At 36.2% G+C, this 15,487-nt stretch overlaps 1 protein-coding gene across 1 annotated transcript; it reads right to left on the bottom strand.

Annotated features, from left to right (window-relative positions):
• Positions 1-78: 78 nt before the first annotated feature.
• LOC112734281 (calpain-type cysteine protease DEK1) lies at positions 79-13,980 on the bottom strand. The gene is made up of 32 exons (XM_025783535.2): positions 13,621-13,980; positions 13,324-13,484; positions 11,437-11,687; positions 10,585-10,767; positions 10,286-10,421; positions 10,074-10,204; positions 9,846-9,960; positions 8,745-9,753; positions 8,484-8,594; positions 8,253-8,311; positions 7,982-8,144; positions 7,401-7,674; positions 7,139-7,289; positions 6,916-7,027; positions 6,604-6,769; positions 6,437-6,507; positions 6,227-6,318; positions 5,930-6,092; positions 5,742-5,813; positions 5,218-5,592; positions 5,019-5,134; positions 4,643-4,940; positions 4,232-4,551; positions 3,305-3,656; positions 2,727-3,047; positions 2,534-2,638; positions 2,290-2,418; positions 1,738-2,118; positions 1,520-1,657; positions 1,142-1,378; positions 638-1,050; positions 79-564 (listed from the first exon to the last, which is right to left on the bottom strand). The coding sequence occupies exons 2-31, from the start codon at positions 13,446-13,448 to the stop codon at positions 745-747; spliced, it is 6,462 nt and encodes a 2,153-aa protein (XP_025639320.1). The 5' UTR covers positions 13,449-13,484; positions 13,621-13,980; the 3' UTR covers positions 79-564; positions 638-744.
• Between the last annotated feature and the right edge of the window lie 1,507 nt (positions 13,981-15,487).

The following is a 15,487-nucleotide window of genomic DNA, read 5'->3' as shown; positions in this document are numbered from 1 at the left end:
TCAAAACCAGATTAATCTCTATCAGACAGTCTTCAGCTTAAAAAAATTAAAATGGGGTAAAGGAATAACTAACATAGCTTTGTGAATAATTGAAAATCAAATTAGATTAAAAAGACATTTTTACAAAACTTTGCCAATATCACGACTAATAGGAACCCGTGATTGTTAATGTTTGTACATTTTTCTTCTGCAGTTGTCAAAATGGCAGCTGAAATTTACAATGAGTTACTCAATGCTTGTTACTATACCTACCCTTCCCAAATCCCCCTTTGACCTCCATTTTCACCAGGTGTTAGTAATTACCTATTTTATTGTCAGCTATTTTCCTTTTCCCACTTTGATTAAATGGTTACAAGTATACCTCTATAGTACCACTTCTATGTACATATCAAATCACCATAAGAGCCTTCTCCAATGCTGGCACAAGCACCCTTCAACAAGATTCACACTGAAAAGATCAAGCTTTTTTACCCTTTTGTCTCTCTTGCACAGATGCCATTTCATTCCTATAAGGAATAGGAATTCAATGCTGAACCTCATCATTAAGAATTGCATCATCACAGCCTGTGAATATATAAAAATCAATGTTAGGAGACAGTCAAAAAATGAAGAAATTAAGTTCAATGAGAGAAATTACCCAATTGGTCTGAGGAGGGTTAGCAATGCATGCGCCGATTTGCCGAGAGCCCAAGCAAAGAATCTTTGCAGCGGAAAAGACACAACATATAAGCCATCCCCTAGGTACTATAAAGCTTCAAGAGTTATTGATGCCTTGGTGAAAACAGAAAGTACAAAGGGGGCTTCTTGCTCAGGATGTATAGTAGTAGGGACTATGGTGTATCCCTTTGGCTCGGGTTCTAAAACCATTTCACAGGATATTTCTCGAGAATTAACATAGTCCGTCCCACCAACTGATTCGTGCAAGTATATATTGAAACCTGCTCGTCGTCCCCGAGTTTTGAGTATCCTCATTCCGATGTAGAACATTAAAGAATCATGGCTGGATTGATAATTTCTGAATCCGGCGGTTGTTCTTGAGAATCCGACACCCTATAAATATGATGACAGAAGATTTCAAAGAAATTAATACACTACTATATGTTCAACACAAGCAATACTGAATATTCAATACCGTTTGTACCTGAGTTAGGGTAATGAATACATGAATTGGTAAAGATGCATCTTGCCCAGTTGCAGTTAGTCTGAACTGTGGATTTTGGTGCCAGGTATCGTAATCCTGGCACCCACCAGCACTTTCACCAAGCCATCGACCATGAACAGAGTAACGCATCTCGGGTGGATAGACACGGCAGATATATATTGATCGGAAATGAATCTGAAAGTCTTGCCATGACATCCAGAATATACCATCTTTTGACTGTAAAAACGAGTAATGGGGAAGTCAACCGGAGTCGGTAAATTATGGTAACACGGTGCAGCCAAATAATCTGCTTGTTCATAAAGAAACACTGACGAGTAGAAGTGTAAGACTGGTCCGTTGGAAAATGTAAAGAATTACCTGTGGAACATGCTTCAGCTTGTGCTTTATTCTATCTGTCCATTCAGGAGATGAATCAGACCACGGGCCATTCCACTCGACTTCATTTGCCCATGGATTTCGGATCTGTACGAGTTTATGGCCATCCACTTCTCTTATCTGAAAGTTCATGACAGAAGTGAAAGTTAAAAGAACATTCCTATTATAAAATACAGTGGATATAAGACTTCCCCCATTACCTGAAGGATTGAGTATGCATGTCCTTGCACGATGCCACTGGAAGAGATGTGCACGTCAGAGCCTGAAGGACTTCCTGCACCAAGGAGAAAACCCTCTTGCTTGAAGCGTAACAATTGAGACCACAATCTACCACTTGCAAGGTCAATCTGTGCTTCACTGCTCCTCATGTCGATTTCCTCCCCTGCACCCCCGGTAAGATCAACAAGAGCATCCTGAACAAGCCCACCCTCAAGTGCTTCATAGGAGCCATGCAACTTGGCATATGCCTTCTCCAATATAGAGACCCAAAGTTCATAACCCTTCTTACTAGTGGCAAATGCAGGTTTACCCGGCAATTCACAAGGAATCCAATCATCAACAACTACAGGGATCCACTCACCCTAAAATGCCGGAAAAAAAAATTAATTATACTAGAAACTATCATATTGATTGCAGTCCTTCAGACAACATTATCAAAAGAGAACTTTATGAAGATGGGGAAAAGAATGATACAGCAGCATGAAAAGTATATCAAATAAGAGATGCAAATTGTACTCATTTTAGCTTATTACCTGCACACAAAAGCGGACAGTATATATCCCTTCCTCGTTATATTCTGGAGTGATGATTACCTCTGATATACGTGAAAACTCTGTTAGAACAGCAACAGCGCTCAAGAACCAGCAGTCACCTAACCGGCCCTATACAATACACAGAACATCTATTGAGAGAAATTGCAAGATAAAATTACTTCTTCAAACATATACATATCGAGAAGCATTTGTTGTAGAGTTCTTGCAAGATGCTAAACAGCACCTGACAAACATCTGAAGGATTAGGAGCTCCTGAAAATAAGCAAGGATGGCAATCAAGATGGTTCTGTCGCACAATTTCACCTGGTCTCAGCCACCTAGAAACAACCTATGTATAAAAGGCCATGATAAGATAGTTGGGGAGGAAAAACGATAAAAATTAATTAAAAATAACCAATCATAATGAAGAGAAGTACCTGTAATTTTGCTGGAGGGTTTTCAGGGTCCACATATAAAGAGTGATCATTTGGAGGAAATTCCTCGTCAGTAAAACGTGACTCTCCTCTAGCAGAGAGAGCTTCTTTGATGGCTGATTCTACTGATCGCATCCGTTGATTAATCTCTTCTTGTGTTTCAATTCTGGGTTTTCTATATTTCCTAGAGAAGGAATCTATATCCACCACCACACCATCACGATCTGACCTCCTTTTCCTCCCACTAGAATATTGTCCATCCCAATCCACATCATCTCTGTCATATAAATCTACATCAGCAGGATCGCTGTCCCAACCATCAACCTAAGCAAAAATGCAACAAAGCAAACTTAGCTGAGTACACTGTTTTGCTTTAATATTTATAGTAAAGCGGACAGCAAATTATGTGGAATAAAGCATGATACCAACATGTGAATCACTAGAAGTCTATAACATCCTGCAGTATTTAAGATATCTTATTTTGTCTATATAATTTATTATTTTCAAATTTCAATTACTAACATGTTTTCTTTGTGCTTTTGTTTGTGTACGTGTGTTTTTGTGGGGGAAGGGAAGCATACCCTCGGGGGTGAATCAGTCCATTGCAAATTATCTTCGGGGTAATCAAGCCCACCAAAGTCTGCCGAAGCAATTGAGGTATAGAGAGCAGAAATCTCATCTTCAGTTAAGCACCTTCCCCAGAGAAAAGCATCCATAATATGCATCTTAGATTCAACCCCTTCACTATCTGATCTACCAAAAGCATCAATATCTGCTGGTGGTCGAATTCCCACCCAAACTTCTGTCCCTTGTTCCCAAATGCTGCTACCCACACACAAAGGTAATCCAGTTTGGTAGCCATCGAATCCACCATCTGTATAACATGTTGCTTCACCTAAATCAGCATCAATTGTCATTGCTATGATATGCCACCTGCAAGATATTTATTAACAAAAATGTAAAAGACAGTGAGACAGTAGTTCTCTGTCATTAAAACAAGTGTCAAGCATAAGTGCAGAGCTATCCAAATTCCATATTAAACACTTCTATTAAGAAAAGAGCAGATTAATCGATACAATCTCATGTATTTAACAATCCTAAAGGACTTCTATATATTATTGTCATACTTGCTGATTTGCAAACTGAAAATAGCAAGCTAGCAATCTTTAAAAGATAAATTCAGTTACGGAAGTATACAAACAGATAAGAAACCATAATGTTTTGGATAACTGACTCATTCCTGAAACCAAAAATCTTAATCAGAGAAAAGAATTGCAAAAGAAGCAATAAGAAAGATAAAAAAAAACATATCACAAAAGCAATAAGAAAAAACTAATAAAAAATCATATCACAAAAGCAATAAGAAAAAACTAATATTAAAAAACAAGGAAGCAAGCAAATCTCCGACACACATCTGAAAACAACTCATGTAAGCTAAAAATGATGAAACCTTGAATTTCTTCAAGCCAGAAATACATGAAACATAAAAATAGAGAGAAAGGCCAAACCTTCCATCTGCAATACATGTTGCACCAATACTCCACTCCTTCGTGACAGTTGTTTGCCTATCACGTTTAGTAATCAATCTGAGTCCAACTTGCCCAGCCTCAATACCTTGTTCAGAACCAGCCACAAGAACTTCCCAGCAAATAATTTTCTGAAAATCCGTGCCCAAAAGACAGACAGGACCAGACTCAGGTTGAATCATCACTGCTATGGAAAAGCTAACTTTCTGACTTTGACATAGACTCAAATCAATTGGACCGTAATGCCGGCCACTTGAAGTTGCTTCATCATCAAGAACACATATGGCACCTGTCACTCCAGTCTGTAAATATAAACAAATGGCCACTAGCATCAGAAATGATCAAACCAATTACAATCAAAATTCTTAAGTAATGGCAAATCGGGTGTGGAACCTGTAGTGCACGATGTGCTAACTGCGAAAGACGTATTCTCTGTGCAATGCTTTTAACCCTCTTTCGAGCTTTGGAATCATCCAAAACAGAATCACTTCCTACTGCACGCACTGCAGCTACCATGGCTGCAGCCTCTCTGCTGCTAGCATTCGGAATGGTGGAGAGCAGAGAAGCTTCTATCTCCTTCCATTTGCGTTCCTCTTTTTCAAGCAGGGCCTTCCTTCTTTCTTTCCCTCTCCCCTCTTCTTCACGTCTCTGCATGAAGATCTCCTCTTCCATCTCCTTTTCTCGTATGTAACTATAAAACACAACAGTATATTTAGACAGGAAAAACTCCGTAAAACTAGAAATGATCATTAGATATTCGGGGCAGTACCTGTCCTGAATAATTTCAAATTGCCTACGATCTTCTGGCATCCACTTTTTTATTTTCTTAGCACTCAAGTCAGAAAATCCAATACTGTCTAGAAAGAGTCTCAAACGAACCTCATCCTACAAGAGAAAAAGGATTGTCGTTGTCACATGAATAAAAGAATGGGTACCATCCATAGCAAGCAGCATTTTATTCTTTTTACCTGTGCTTGTTCTGCCTTGGATGTTAAACCAAGCAACAAAAGCAAATAACCACCGAACTTGTCCCACATGTACACCCATTCAGTGTCAATGGCCTCTTCCAGAGCCAGGATCCTTGCATGAGCACACATCACTCTTCTGTGATCTACACTGGTTGGCTCATGGCGAAATGTCCTTTCATATCTAAATCTACTAAAAAATGAACCTGCAACTAATTCTTCATTTCTCAAACGGTCTCTTAATTTCATGACATCGGCTCTGGGCAGCACAAAATTTCCTCCCTTATCACGCATAATAGTAGGGTCTCCAATCAAAAGTGCTGCAGAACTAGCAGACCTCTGAGGTGCAGAATAAGTTCCAGATATAGCATTCCGGGTCTATGATGCAATTAATTACACACGATCTCAGTTAACTCACCATGGAAAATAAATACGTACAAAAACATAAAATTGTGAAGCAATCCAAACAATGGTGAGTGTAAACAGAAAACATAAATATTATCACAGTAGAGTCCTCACAAACACACCTTTGTTGCTGATCTAGCAATTGCCTGATTAACAGTTTCCTTGCTGAGAAAACGTACAGCATCTTCCATCATCTGTACATAATTAGAAAATGGTTACAATTAGAATAATTTTTTTCTGAATAGAGAAGTTATCACATAATGATTAGCGATTGCTGGCAAGGAGATTTTGTTACAATTAGTTCCCAAACCTTAAGTGTAAGGCACGGACGAGAGACAGCAAACCCAAATGAAACAACAAGTGTAATTGCCGATACAGCAGCACCAGCAAAAGGTGGATAAATCTTTAAACTGGCAACAACACCCCAACCTTCAGTTGCTAGTGCAATCCCATATAGCATGAGAAAGGCCACACTGCAAATAGTGGAAACAGGAAGTGGATACAAGTAATAAACTAGATAACATGAAAAAATAAATAAGTAATAAATTGAACCAACAAACTTAGAAACAATAACTGATCAGAATTAACGAAGAAGTCGTGACTAAACCTGACATTCTTTCCGCAATCCGCATGAGCATCGTACACATAGACTGGCAAAACTCGGGGAGAGTATACCACAATGGGATTTGAAAGCAGTACCTGAACAGAAAAAATGAAGAAAAAATACAATCCGTAAGCAAATAAAAATACGCATAAATATTTTTAAAATAGCTTGCTTCCTATCATATGGGTAGAAAGATTTGAAGGAATAACTTACTGTCAATGCCCGTCCAGCAAGAAGAAAAAGAAATGAAAAATAACCAACCGATGCTCCAGCAAAAGGTTGACCTAAACAAGGAAGAAAATATCATGAGCTGAGCAGCCAAGCAACTAGTTTTAACTTAAGGCATGACTATTGATGCTAATACTATAAACCACACGCACCTTCAAACCATCCAAGAAGAAATGCTGCCAAAGCCAACAGAAAGGCAAAGAAGCACACAAAGACCATCTGTGTCCGACTCAAATAAAAATTATTTGATGCCCAGTGATGGATAGCACCGATTGCTAATACCATGAGGAGAAGTACCAAAAGACAGGCTACCCCGATCTGTAGTAATTGGAAAGAAGTTGCATCCAAAATGAATTAATAAAAAATTATGAAGGGGAGAATAAGAATATGCAAAAGGTATATGTGTCATACTCATTGGGAAGGAAAAAAGAAGAAGATTAAAACAACAAGGGCACAGCACTCACAGTCCAAGGTTTGATGTAAACTATAACAGCTGCTATAGCACCAAGCAGAAGCACCAGACCAATTATAACAAAGATATATACACCTCTAGAAAGTCTCCAACCATCATCCTTCCTATAAATAGCATTTTGAAAGGATCAGCACCAATCATACTAAAAGCAGAGTTTGAGCCATTTCTTTATAAACATAATGATACAATGATAAATATAAGAACGTTTTACTAACCACTTAAGCAATCCACAAGTAAGTGAAAGCAAGGCTGGAATGCAGACTAGAGGAAGTAAAGCAGCTAAAAAATCACCCTTCGTTGGAAGTTGGTCATCTTTAGATTTGATAACTTCCAAGTAAGACACACCACAAAATGCTACGAGAATAACTACAATCAGAAAAGAAAATATAAAAAAAGATATCAGCACTAGGATAATGATAAATATGTGTGGTAATATATCCATTTGTGAGAACATGTATATGCAGAATGAAAAAATACCTGCAAATAATCCAATAAAGATAGCAGAGGAAAGAGAGAAGCGATAGGTTGCAAACCACGAAATTATTGGAAGCAAGCTAGTAACAACTAAACCAATAGCAGATGCCATAGCCCACCCAAGAAAAACAGAAGATGTGTATGGGGAGGTCAAGCTTTTCTGATCATCATTCAACCCCTTGTATCTTAAATCATCTAAAGGCTTTGCAGAAACTATTGCTCCCAGAGCCAGTACAGATCCAACGAATAATGACGTACAAACAATAAGAACTATACCCTGTAAAAGTGAAATAGACAATTATGCATTGGCAAATTAAATTTACTTGAACCCCAAAAAAAACCATCACATCACACCCTTCTCCCAAAGCAATAAATTGCAAGAATTAGAACCTCCCGGTTTACTAATAAGATAGCTTTAAGTATATGCATCACTGATCTGATAAATTCCTTTTTTTTTTTTGGTGGATGTCAAGCCAAAACCATTTTTTATTTTTGTGCGTGTTGGGGAACCGGGGGAGTCATGGTCAACCACCTCAACCAACTAAGTAGCAACCAGAAACACACCCTTGGTATGTAGAACTAACCTCCTTTGTACCAGGAATGCGATCATTTCCAACACTTCCCGTACAATTCACTCGGGGAACCCAGAACTTGTAACCATTACGTATCCATATAGGAATTGCAATAGAAAGGCATGCCACCATTAGAGGCACAGTCAAAGACAATCCAAGGAGAACAGACGATTTGCTGCACAAAAGATACACAGGTAACTATGCCAGGTACTCCAGTACAACTTTGGCAAAATTACATTGAAACTAAAACTTATGAATGACTTTGAAAAACCATAGGGATTACCTCAAGAAAGAGAGCAGCAATCCAACACAAGTGCTGAACAGCCAAGCAATAATACCATACTGGAATAGCAAATTAGAAACATAAACAGAAATCCAAGAGAATATACTTTAATTACGTACTTAAACTTCAAACAAATTCATCATTAACACGTAATCTGAAGATAAGCTGAATGATTCAATATTAATTTTTTTTGTAGATGCATTTGCATGTAATTCAATATAAAGTCCACACCTTCCGCGGTTTTGAAGTCATGGCCATTTCTTCTGCAGTAAGTGATCGTAGGAAAGCCATAATTGAACATATCACCGGAGACAACAGAAGCACAGCCAAGCCAAACTCAAACTGCATGCAATAGTGATTCCAAACACATCAAGATGAGAAAATAAATTCACAGCTATGTTTACACAAGTAGCAACCCAAAATAATTTTAATAAAGAAAACAGAAATTAGGCTTCCAAAATGAAATTATTTTAGGGAGAGCTCAAGACTTACCTGCTGGTGGGTTCCATTAACGAATTTGACTGTTTTTGGACGAAATACACCAATAATGGTTGTTTCGACTATGAAGATAAGACTGAACAGAACCCATGCTCGCTCTGGAGAACCCGTAATGTGATGCAATACAAGTCTGCACAACTGAAGCCACTTTTCAAGCCCATGCAACCTCAGTTCTTCAGAAAATGAAATTTGATTAGGCACGGCATTGCCAACACTGGCATTATCAGTATTGTCACGATGATCTCTATCTGCGTCAAGACTACCCCTCTGTAATAATGCGAGAATAGTTGGATCTAATTCTAAACTTTTCTCTTTCAACATCATAGCAAAATTTGGATCCAAGCCTTTATCTTGTAATAGAGTACTCAACTCCCGATCACCTTGTCTTGTACTTCTTTTAAGCATAGTTGCAAACCTAGGGTCACTCAACCTTTCTTGGAAAGCAAGAGCCAAGTTCAATTCTAATGTTTGTTGATTTGCAGAGTTTGATGTGCTAGATTCATTCCCTTGGCTATCAACACCACTACTTGAACAAACCACCACGGAATTATTGGGATCCAAAGTTCTATCATCACAAGACGTTCCAGCCTCAGCCTCTTGAACAGCTGAGCGACATGAGCTGCTACGTATTGCTAAACTTGACCTGCCACTATCTATGCTCTTGTCACTATTTATTCCATCTGGCAAACTGGCAGTTTGAGATGGGGCATTATTCCAATTGCATGTATCGGCTGCAGCCAAACCTCTGTTAGCTTCAATGACATTACCAAGATTACTAGCTTCAACACTGCTACTCCGTTTCATACTTGACCCACAGCCTTCAGAGAAGCTAGATGAACTATTATGCTCCTTCTTACGAAATCCTTCTCTCAAGCGAACCACAGTGCTTTGTAAGGCATCTCTCCTCGCAGCCAATGGATTTTTCACTGATAAATGACGAGAAACAACAGCCCCTAGAAGTACAGTAGCCATAACGGCATAACTGATACAGTGCCCTATATACCTATGAACAGGGAGAAGCAACATTCAACATTAAGAAACCACACTACATGCAATTTGGATAAAAGGTTATATGTTTCAATTTAAGGCACTAACCAGTATTGCACTCCGAAACAAATAAGAAACACGCGGGATGTTCCAGCAATAAATAGTGCTGCAACACGACTGTCAAGAAGTTGAAAACCATACATGCAAGCTCCCAAATTCCAGTCTACATGGAAACAATAGAAAAGAAAAGGAATGAATCAAATAAATCAATCTAATAACTACAGAAGAAACATCTAAAGAAATAGATAGAACTAATAATAGAACTGATTAAATTACCTAGAATAATAACAGCAACTGATGTAACTGCTCCAAGCCAGTTTGCCTCTTTTGCTGTTAGGCCATATAAAATGGAATATACTAGCAGAACAAAAAGTGAGCCAACATAGAGAAGTACAAGATGGGAAGCCCTGTCAACACAGAGAAAAACATTGAAAATTACTTTGTCTCCACTAGGATAGTCAAAAGTGAGAGCAAGAACTAAAGCATACCTTCTCGATTGTCGAGGATATAACTCATTTGGGTCCGGTGGTTCAGGTAAAGATGTCACAGGACCCAATTCAATTTGATCAGAATAAGCAAATTTGTATGCCCTTCTTACATACTCATCCACATCCAAGCCATTACCTACAAATAATAAACCTGGTAAGATTTCCACTTAATGAAACTTAAAACAAATGGAATCAAATCATTTACAAAATAAATGAACACCAGCATGCAATATCTATACAATCAAGGCATATAATAAGGATAATCACTTCTAAATGAACAAAATGACTCAAAAGCATACCATTAAACACCATTCTGCAAATAAATAGCATGTTGATAGCTAAAGCAATTGCTGAAACTCCAAAAAAGAAGCCAGAAGGAGAATAACGGTCAGATGCTCGTGGACCAGTTGTAACATACACGGCACAAAGTTCATACGCACAGAGCAGAGTAACAGCTAGGAGGAGGAGAATGGCTACAGCTCCTGTCAAAGGAAAATATGGACATGAGCTATGATTATACTTAGATCCAAAATGAAGATGAAACTAACTATAAGAGTAGATTAGAGAAATTAAAGCACAAGTAACATTCCCAAAGAAATTATAAGTGTAGATTAGAGAAAAATTGCAAAACTCCCTATTGTTTGTTCTTTGCATATTTTATGTAGGATTAAATGAAAGACTTGCTCAATCTAACGTTATTGCTATCTATCAACAGATATATGACTTTGACACACTATAACAAAAAGCCATGTTCAGTCACAGAACTAGACCTATCGATACTTGAATGATTTCTGATGTTCTTCATCAATCTAATATTGTATATTCCTTGTTTTCTAATAGAAATCCCATACTTTTCTTTTCATTTAAACCCTAACATTTTAATGTGATACTACCCATTGTGGCATAATCATATTAATATTCCACTGCCAAGGTTATTCGTTTGGTTCCAATTGTTCACCAACAGCTGCCAATATGTCTAGTTGGTGGGAGATCACCCCTGGGAAAGAATCGACCGGAGTAATGCAACAAAAGCCTCTGACTAAATTTCAGAGTGTAGAATGGTACATTAAATAGAACATACAAGCCATAAGTTGGAAACAAAACACAAAGTATAGTTTGGTAATATAACAAATTGGCCAGCAAATACATACTTGAACTTTGCCACTGGGTTCTCCACCAGAGCATAATTGAATAAAATGCCAAGAGAAGAGCTGTGCCAGCCATAATTACGGCCAAACCAATCAGATCTCGACCCAGTATTGCAATTAACCAGGATCCCCAAATGATAAGCACCAGAATTGGAGAAACAACAACCACCCATGCCAAAAGATTCAGGAAGCCACAGAGCAAATGCAGCTGAGGACCGTGCAGGATATTCGGCCATTTCCGAGCAAAGATCCAACTGGAAACAGAAACAAAGAAATAACAGATATAAACAACTTCAGGATACTTAAATAGCATAGGTTAATCCCATACAAAAGGACTTGCATTTCTTCTCAAACAATGTATGATATAAGATGACAAAGAAAGACTCAAAGGTGGATCAAAACTTGAACCTATGTTCAATTGTCCTGTTCTTATCCCATGGTTGCAAACAATATTTCAAAAAGAGATCACATAAATCATCACATCAAAGAAGAATTATAGCTTATCTGGTTTCTGGAACTGGTATTAGATTCCTACCAATCAAAATCTGTATAATGTTTTGGTTCACCACTTGGTCAATCAAGAGAGCCAGAGAAATGACATCTGTCATGTTCAATTACCCAGTTGCCATCTTGTGGTTGCAATAAATATTTAAAAAGAATATCATATAGATCATGTGAAAGAAGAGTTATAATTACTCAGTTTCTCAAAGTGGTAGCAGATACCAATTAAAAGTATTCAAACCTTGGATATCTAGAGAGATACAACTCGGAATAGATACCTCAATCTGTATTTATTCTTATGTTCCACTTACATCAATTACTATCAATGTAAACTACAAATTTCAAATAATATATAACCAAAAAGAGAACAGAAAAGAAGATTAAATTGGAAAAGGGATAAGATATTCAATTTTTTGAGCATTCCTATCTCAGGTACAGAAGTGAATGAAATAGCAGCTCAGTCTACAAGCCTGGATCCTTACAGGGCATACCTTCCATGAAGGAGGAAGTTGATACTATAACTAGATACCTGATCACCATGTTGTACATTGTCATTGTTCTAAGGCTAACACTCCAATAAAGAAGTAAATATGACAACAATAATGTTTAAAATCTCGAATGTATAATATGATATTCCTTAATTGGGGTTACCATGTATGCACAATGTGATTAAATGATAAACCAACACATAGGAGTCTTATACGAAAACTCCACAAGTGTGCAGGATAATCTTTTCCTTATACAAAAAAATGAAAGGAAATTTGGATAAGCATCTGATTTAGTGTAATATGTTATTGAATACAAAAGGTTTTCCTCTAATATAACCACAAATATATGACATTGAAACTTCAGAATTTAAAGCAGCTCATCTTACATTTTGCATCCATTCTGTCCGTAGTACCTCTACTCTCAACACGATCAATAAATGATGTGAAACTTTACAAAAATAGAACCCCACAAAAAGTAACTTAAAAGAAGCATGACTGAAAATACAGCAGAGCATTTTAGAATTGGGAAGCAACAAACTATTAATTCCCCCTCCGGATTACTAAAACCCAGATAAAAACCTTCATGCGATTAGAAGTCTGCGCCAAATGGGCGTAATTTATGTCTGCTTCCTAAATGATCTAATTGTTTAACAAATGTAGCCAAGAATATCATACTTATTGGGTAATTGGAGAAGACAACACTCAGCATCCAATGTCAGTAAACTTTTCAACTGTTTCTAAGCAAGTAACACTAAAATAGCAATCATATGGCATATCACAATTCAACAGCATTTTGGGAGAAAGACTCAATCTTGAGCCATAAATGAATGATCAAGACCACAAATAGGCTAATTAAGCATATAAAAAATCCTTCTTTAACCAACAATTTCAACTGGATTACCTATAAATTCGCCAAGGCCTCCAGTTAACAGCCCATAGTATCAAAAATGAAGCTAACCCCAAAACTGAGAAGAGGGTCCCCGAAATCACGCAAGCTAGGAGAAGCCCACGGTCACCCCCTTCCATGCCTCTCCTCTTCCCTCTCAAATAACGCACATGCACCTAATTCCAACATTATCCAAGAAAATTAAAATAAATAAAAAAAAGCTAGCAAAAAAAAAAAGTACTGAAGAAGATAATGATGATGAAAGAGTAAAGGAATGAACTTTGGTAATGTGGGAAGGGGTGTTGAACTTACTTGACTGTAGTGGACTCAAATGGAAGCAGCATGATGGTGAATTCAGATGAAATGGGTCATGGGTCTGAATAGCTAGGGTTTGAGAGTGGGTAAAAATTGAAGTGCACTAAGCTAGGGTTAGCAAAGAAAGAAGCAGATGATGATGATGATAAATTGGGGCAAACAAAAGGAGTTTTGGAATTTAGCTTGTGTCTTTTGTGGGTATCTTCACAATCTGTGAGACTCGGAAATTGTTTCAGGAATTCAGAAAAGGGGGAAAAGGAGAAAAAAGAGTGAAGATTAAAACCCTACTCACCCTTCTCTCTCCTCTGTGTCAATCAAGTGTGAACTATGATAAAGTAAAAAATAAAAATAAAAATAAAAAAGAAACAAGAAAAGCAGACAGCAAAAGAGTAACCATTAGAGGATAGTAAAAGATTAGACGTTATTTTTACTTCTGGTACGGAGGATTTATAATAATAAAAAAAAATAAAGACATAAACATGTGTTTTTAATATGATTTTTAGTAATTAAAATTTAATATATATAATTGATTAAATTATATTATTTTTGTTAAAATTAGATTAACTAAATAATTTTTAGTAATTTGGCTAAAAAATTAATTAATTAAATTTTAAATTAGTCTAAATTAATATTTTTTATAAAAAATTACTACAATATTTTTATTATAAAAAACTAACTTTTCTTTTTCTATGTGCTGTCACAAAATTAAGATTTAGAGTTTTCAAAATTTATATATATATATATATATATAATATGAATATTTTATTCATTTTTTATAATTAGGGTATTATAGTCAATTTTTTATAAAAAAATATATATCAGTTTAGACTGATTTAAATTTTGATTTATCGATTTTTTGTCAAATTGGTTTATCCGATCCAATTATGACATAAATAATACGGTTTACATATGTTAAATTTTAATTATTAGAAAACATCTTTAAAAAAAAAGACGTTTTAGACGTCTTTATTTAAGTAGTTCAAAAAAAAGAATATGACACCCTTAAAGCTATTTAAAAAAAACATGAAATTGCAAGACAACATTAAAAAAGACTTAATTAAATCTTTGTATTATATTTGATTTAAGATACATAAAATTAAGTTATATTTTAATATTTTATTTAATTTAAAATAAATATAAAAAAATATGTCTCAATTTATTTTAAAAAGGAGTAAAATTAAAATTTAAAAAATTAAATAAATATTTTCAAAAAAAATATTATTAAAAAAATTCAATCTTAAGTCTCCAAAATTTTCAAACTCTTGTATTCTTACTTTTTAAAAGTATTAAAATAACAAAAATTTTATATTAATGTTAACTTTAACTTATCACCACCAAACATAATACTAATTTTAGTTTTTCAATTTCCAATTCAGCCCACAATTCGCAAACAAACACAACCTAACATAATGCATTGTGATTTGGGTTAACAAATATATTCTTCTAATATATACATAGTCATCTATAATAATAATAATAATAATAATAATAATAATAATAATAATAAATAATATAATGTTCAAATAAATTAAAAATCAAATACATTAAATACTTACAATAAAATAATAAAACAAAAAATTAATATCTACAAATTCAGGTAGTCGTCGTCGTCAGTCTCGTGGCCCTAAATTGGCGGCGCAGAAGTCGGTGATGTCTATGTGCCACTAGCAGGACTGCTGCCACCAGTAGCGGTGTTGCCGCCAGCAGAGTCGATGCCAGCAGCGCGCATCTGGGCCTGATACACCTCCATCTAAGCCTTCATACGTTGCATCCGCTCCATCGACTCCCTAAACTCTAGTATGAGCTCATCTGTAGATGTCACGTGGGTGAAGGTCTCCTGATACCTCTCTCGATAATCGTTACA

The sequence above is a fragment of the Arachis hypogaea genome, chromosome 3 (assembly GCF_003086295.3).
Source record: "Arachis hypogaea cultivar Tifrunner chromosome 3, arahy.Tifrunner.gnm2.J5K5, whole genome shotgun sequence".
In the NCBI taxonomy this organism is placed as follows: Eukaryota; Viridiplantae; Streptophyta; class Magnoliopsida; order Fabales; family Fabaceae; genus Arachis; species Arachis hypogaea.
Note: the sequence above shows the minus strand (reverse complement) of the source record. Positions and strands in the feature narration are given on the sequence as shown.

Coding starts and splice junctions, on each gene's coding strand:
- LOC112734281 (XM_025783535.2), bottom strand. CDS start 13,448: ATGGAAGGGGGTGACCGTGGGCTTCTCCTAGCTTGCGTGATTTCGGGG. Junction 7,028..7,138: donor ACTTGTGGATTGCTTAAGTG/GTTAGTAAAACG, acceptor TGCTATTTATAG/GAAGGATGATGGTTGGAGAC. Junction 3,657..4,231: donor ACATGTATTGCAGATGGAAG/GTTTGGCCTTTC, acceptor AATATCTTGCAG/GTGGCATATCATAGCAATGA.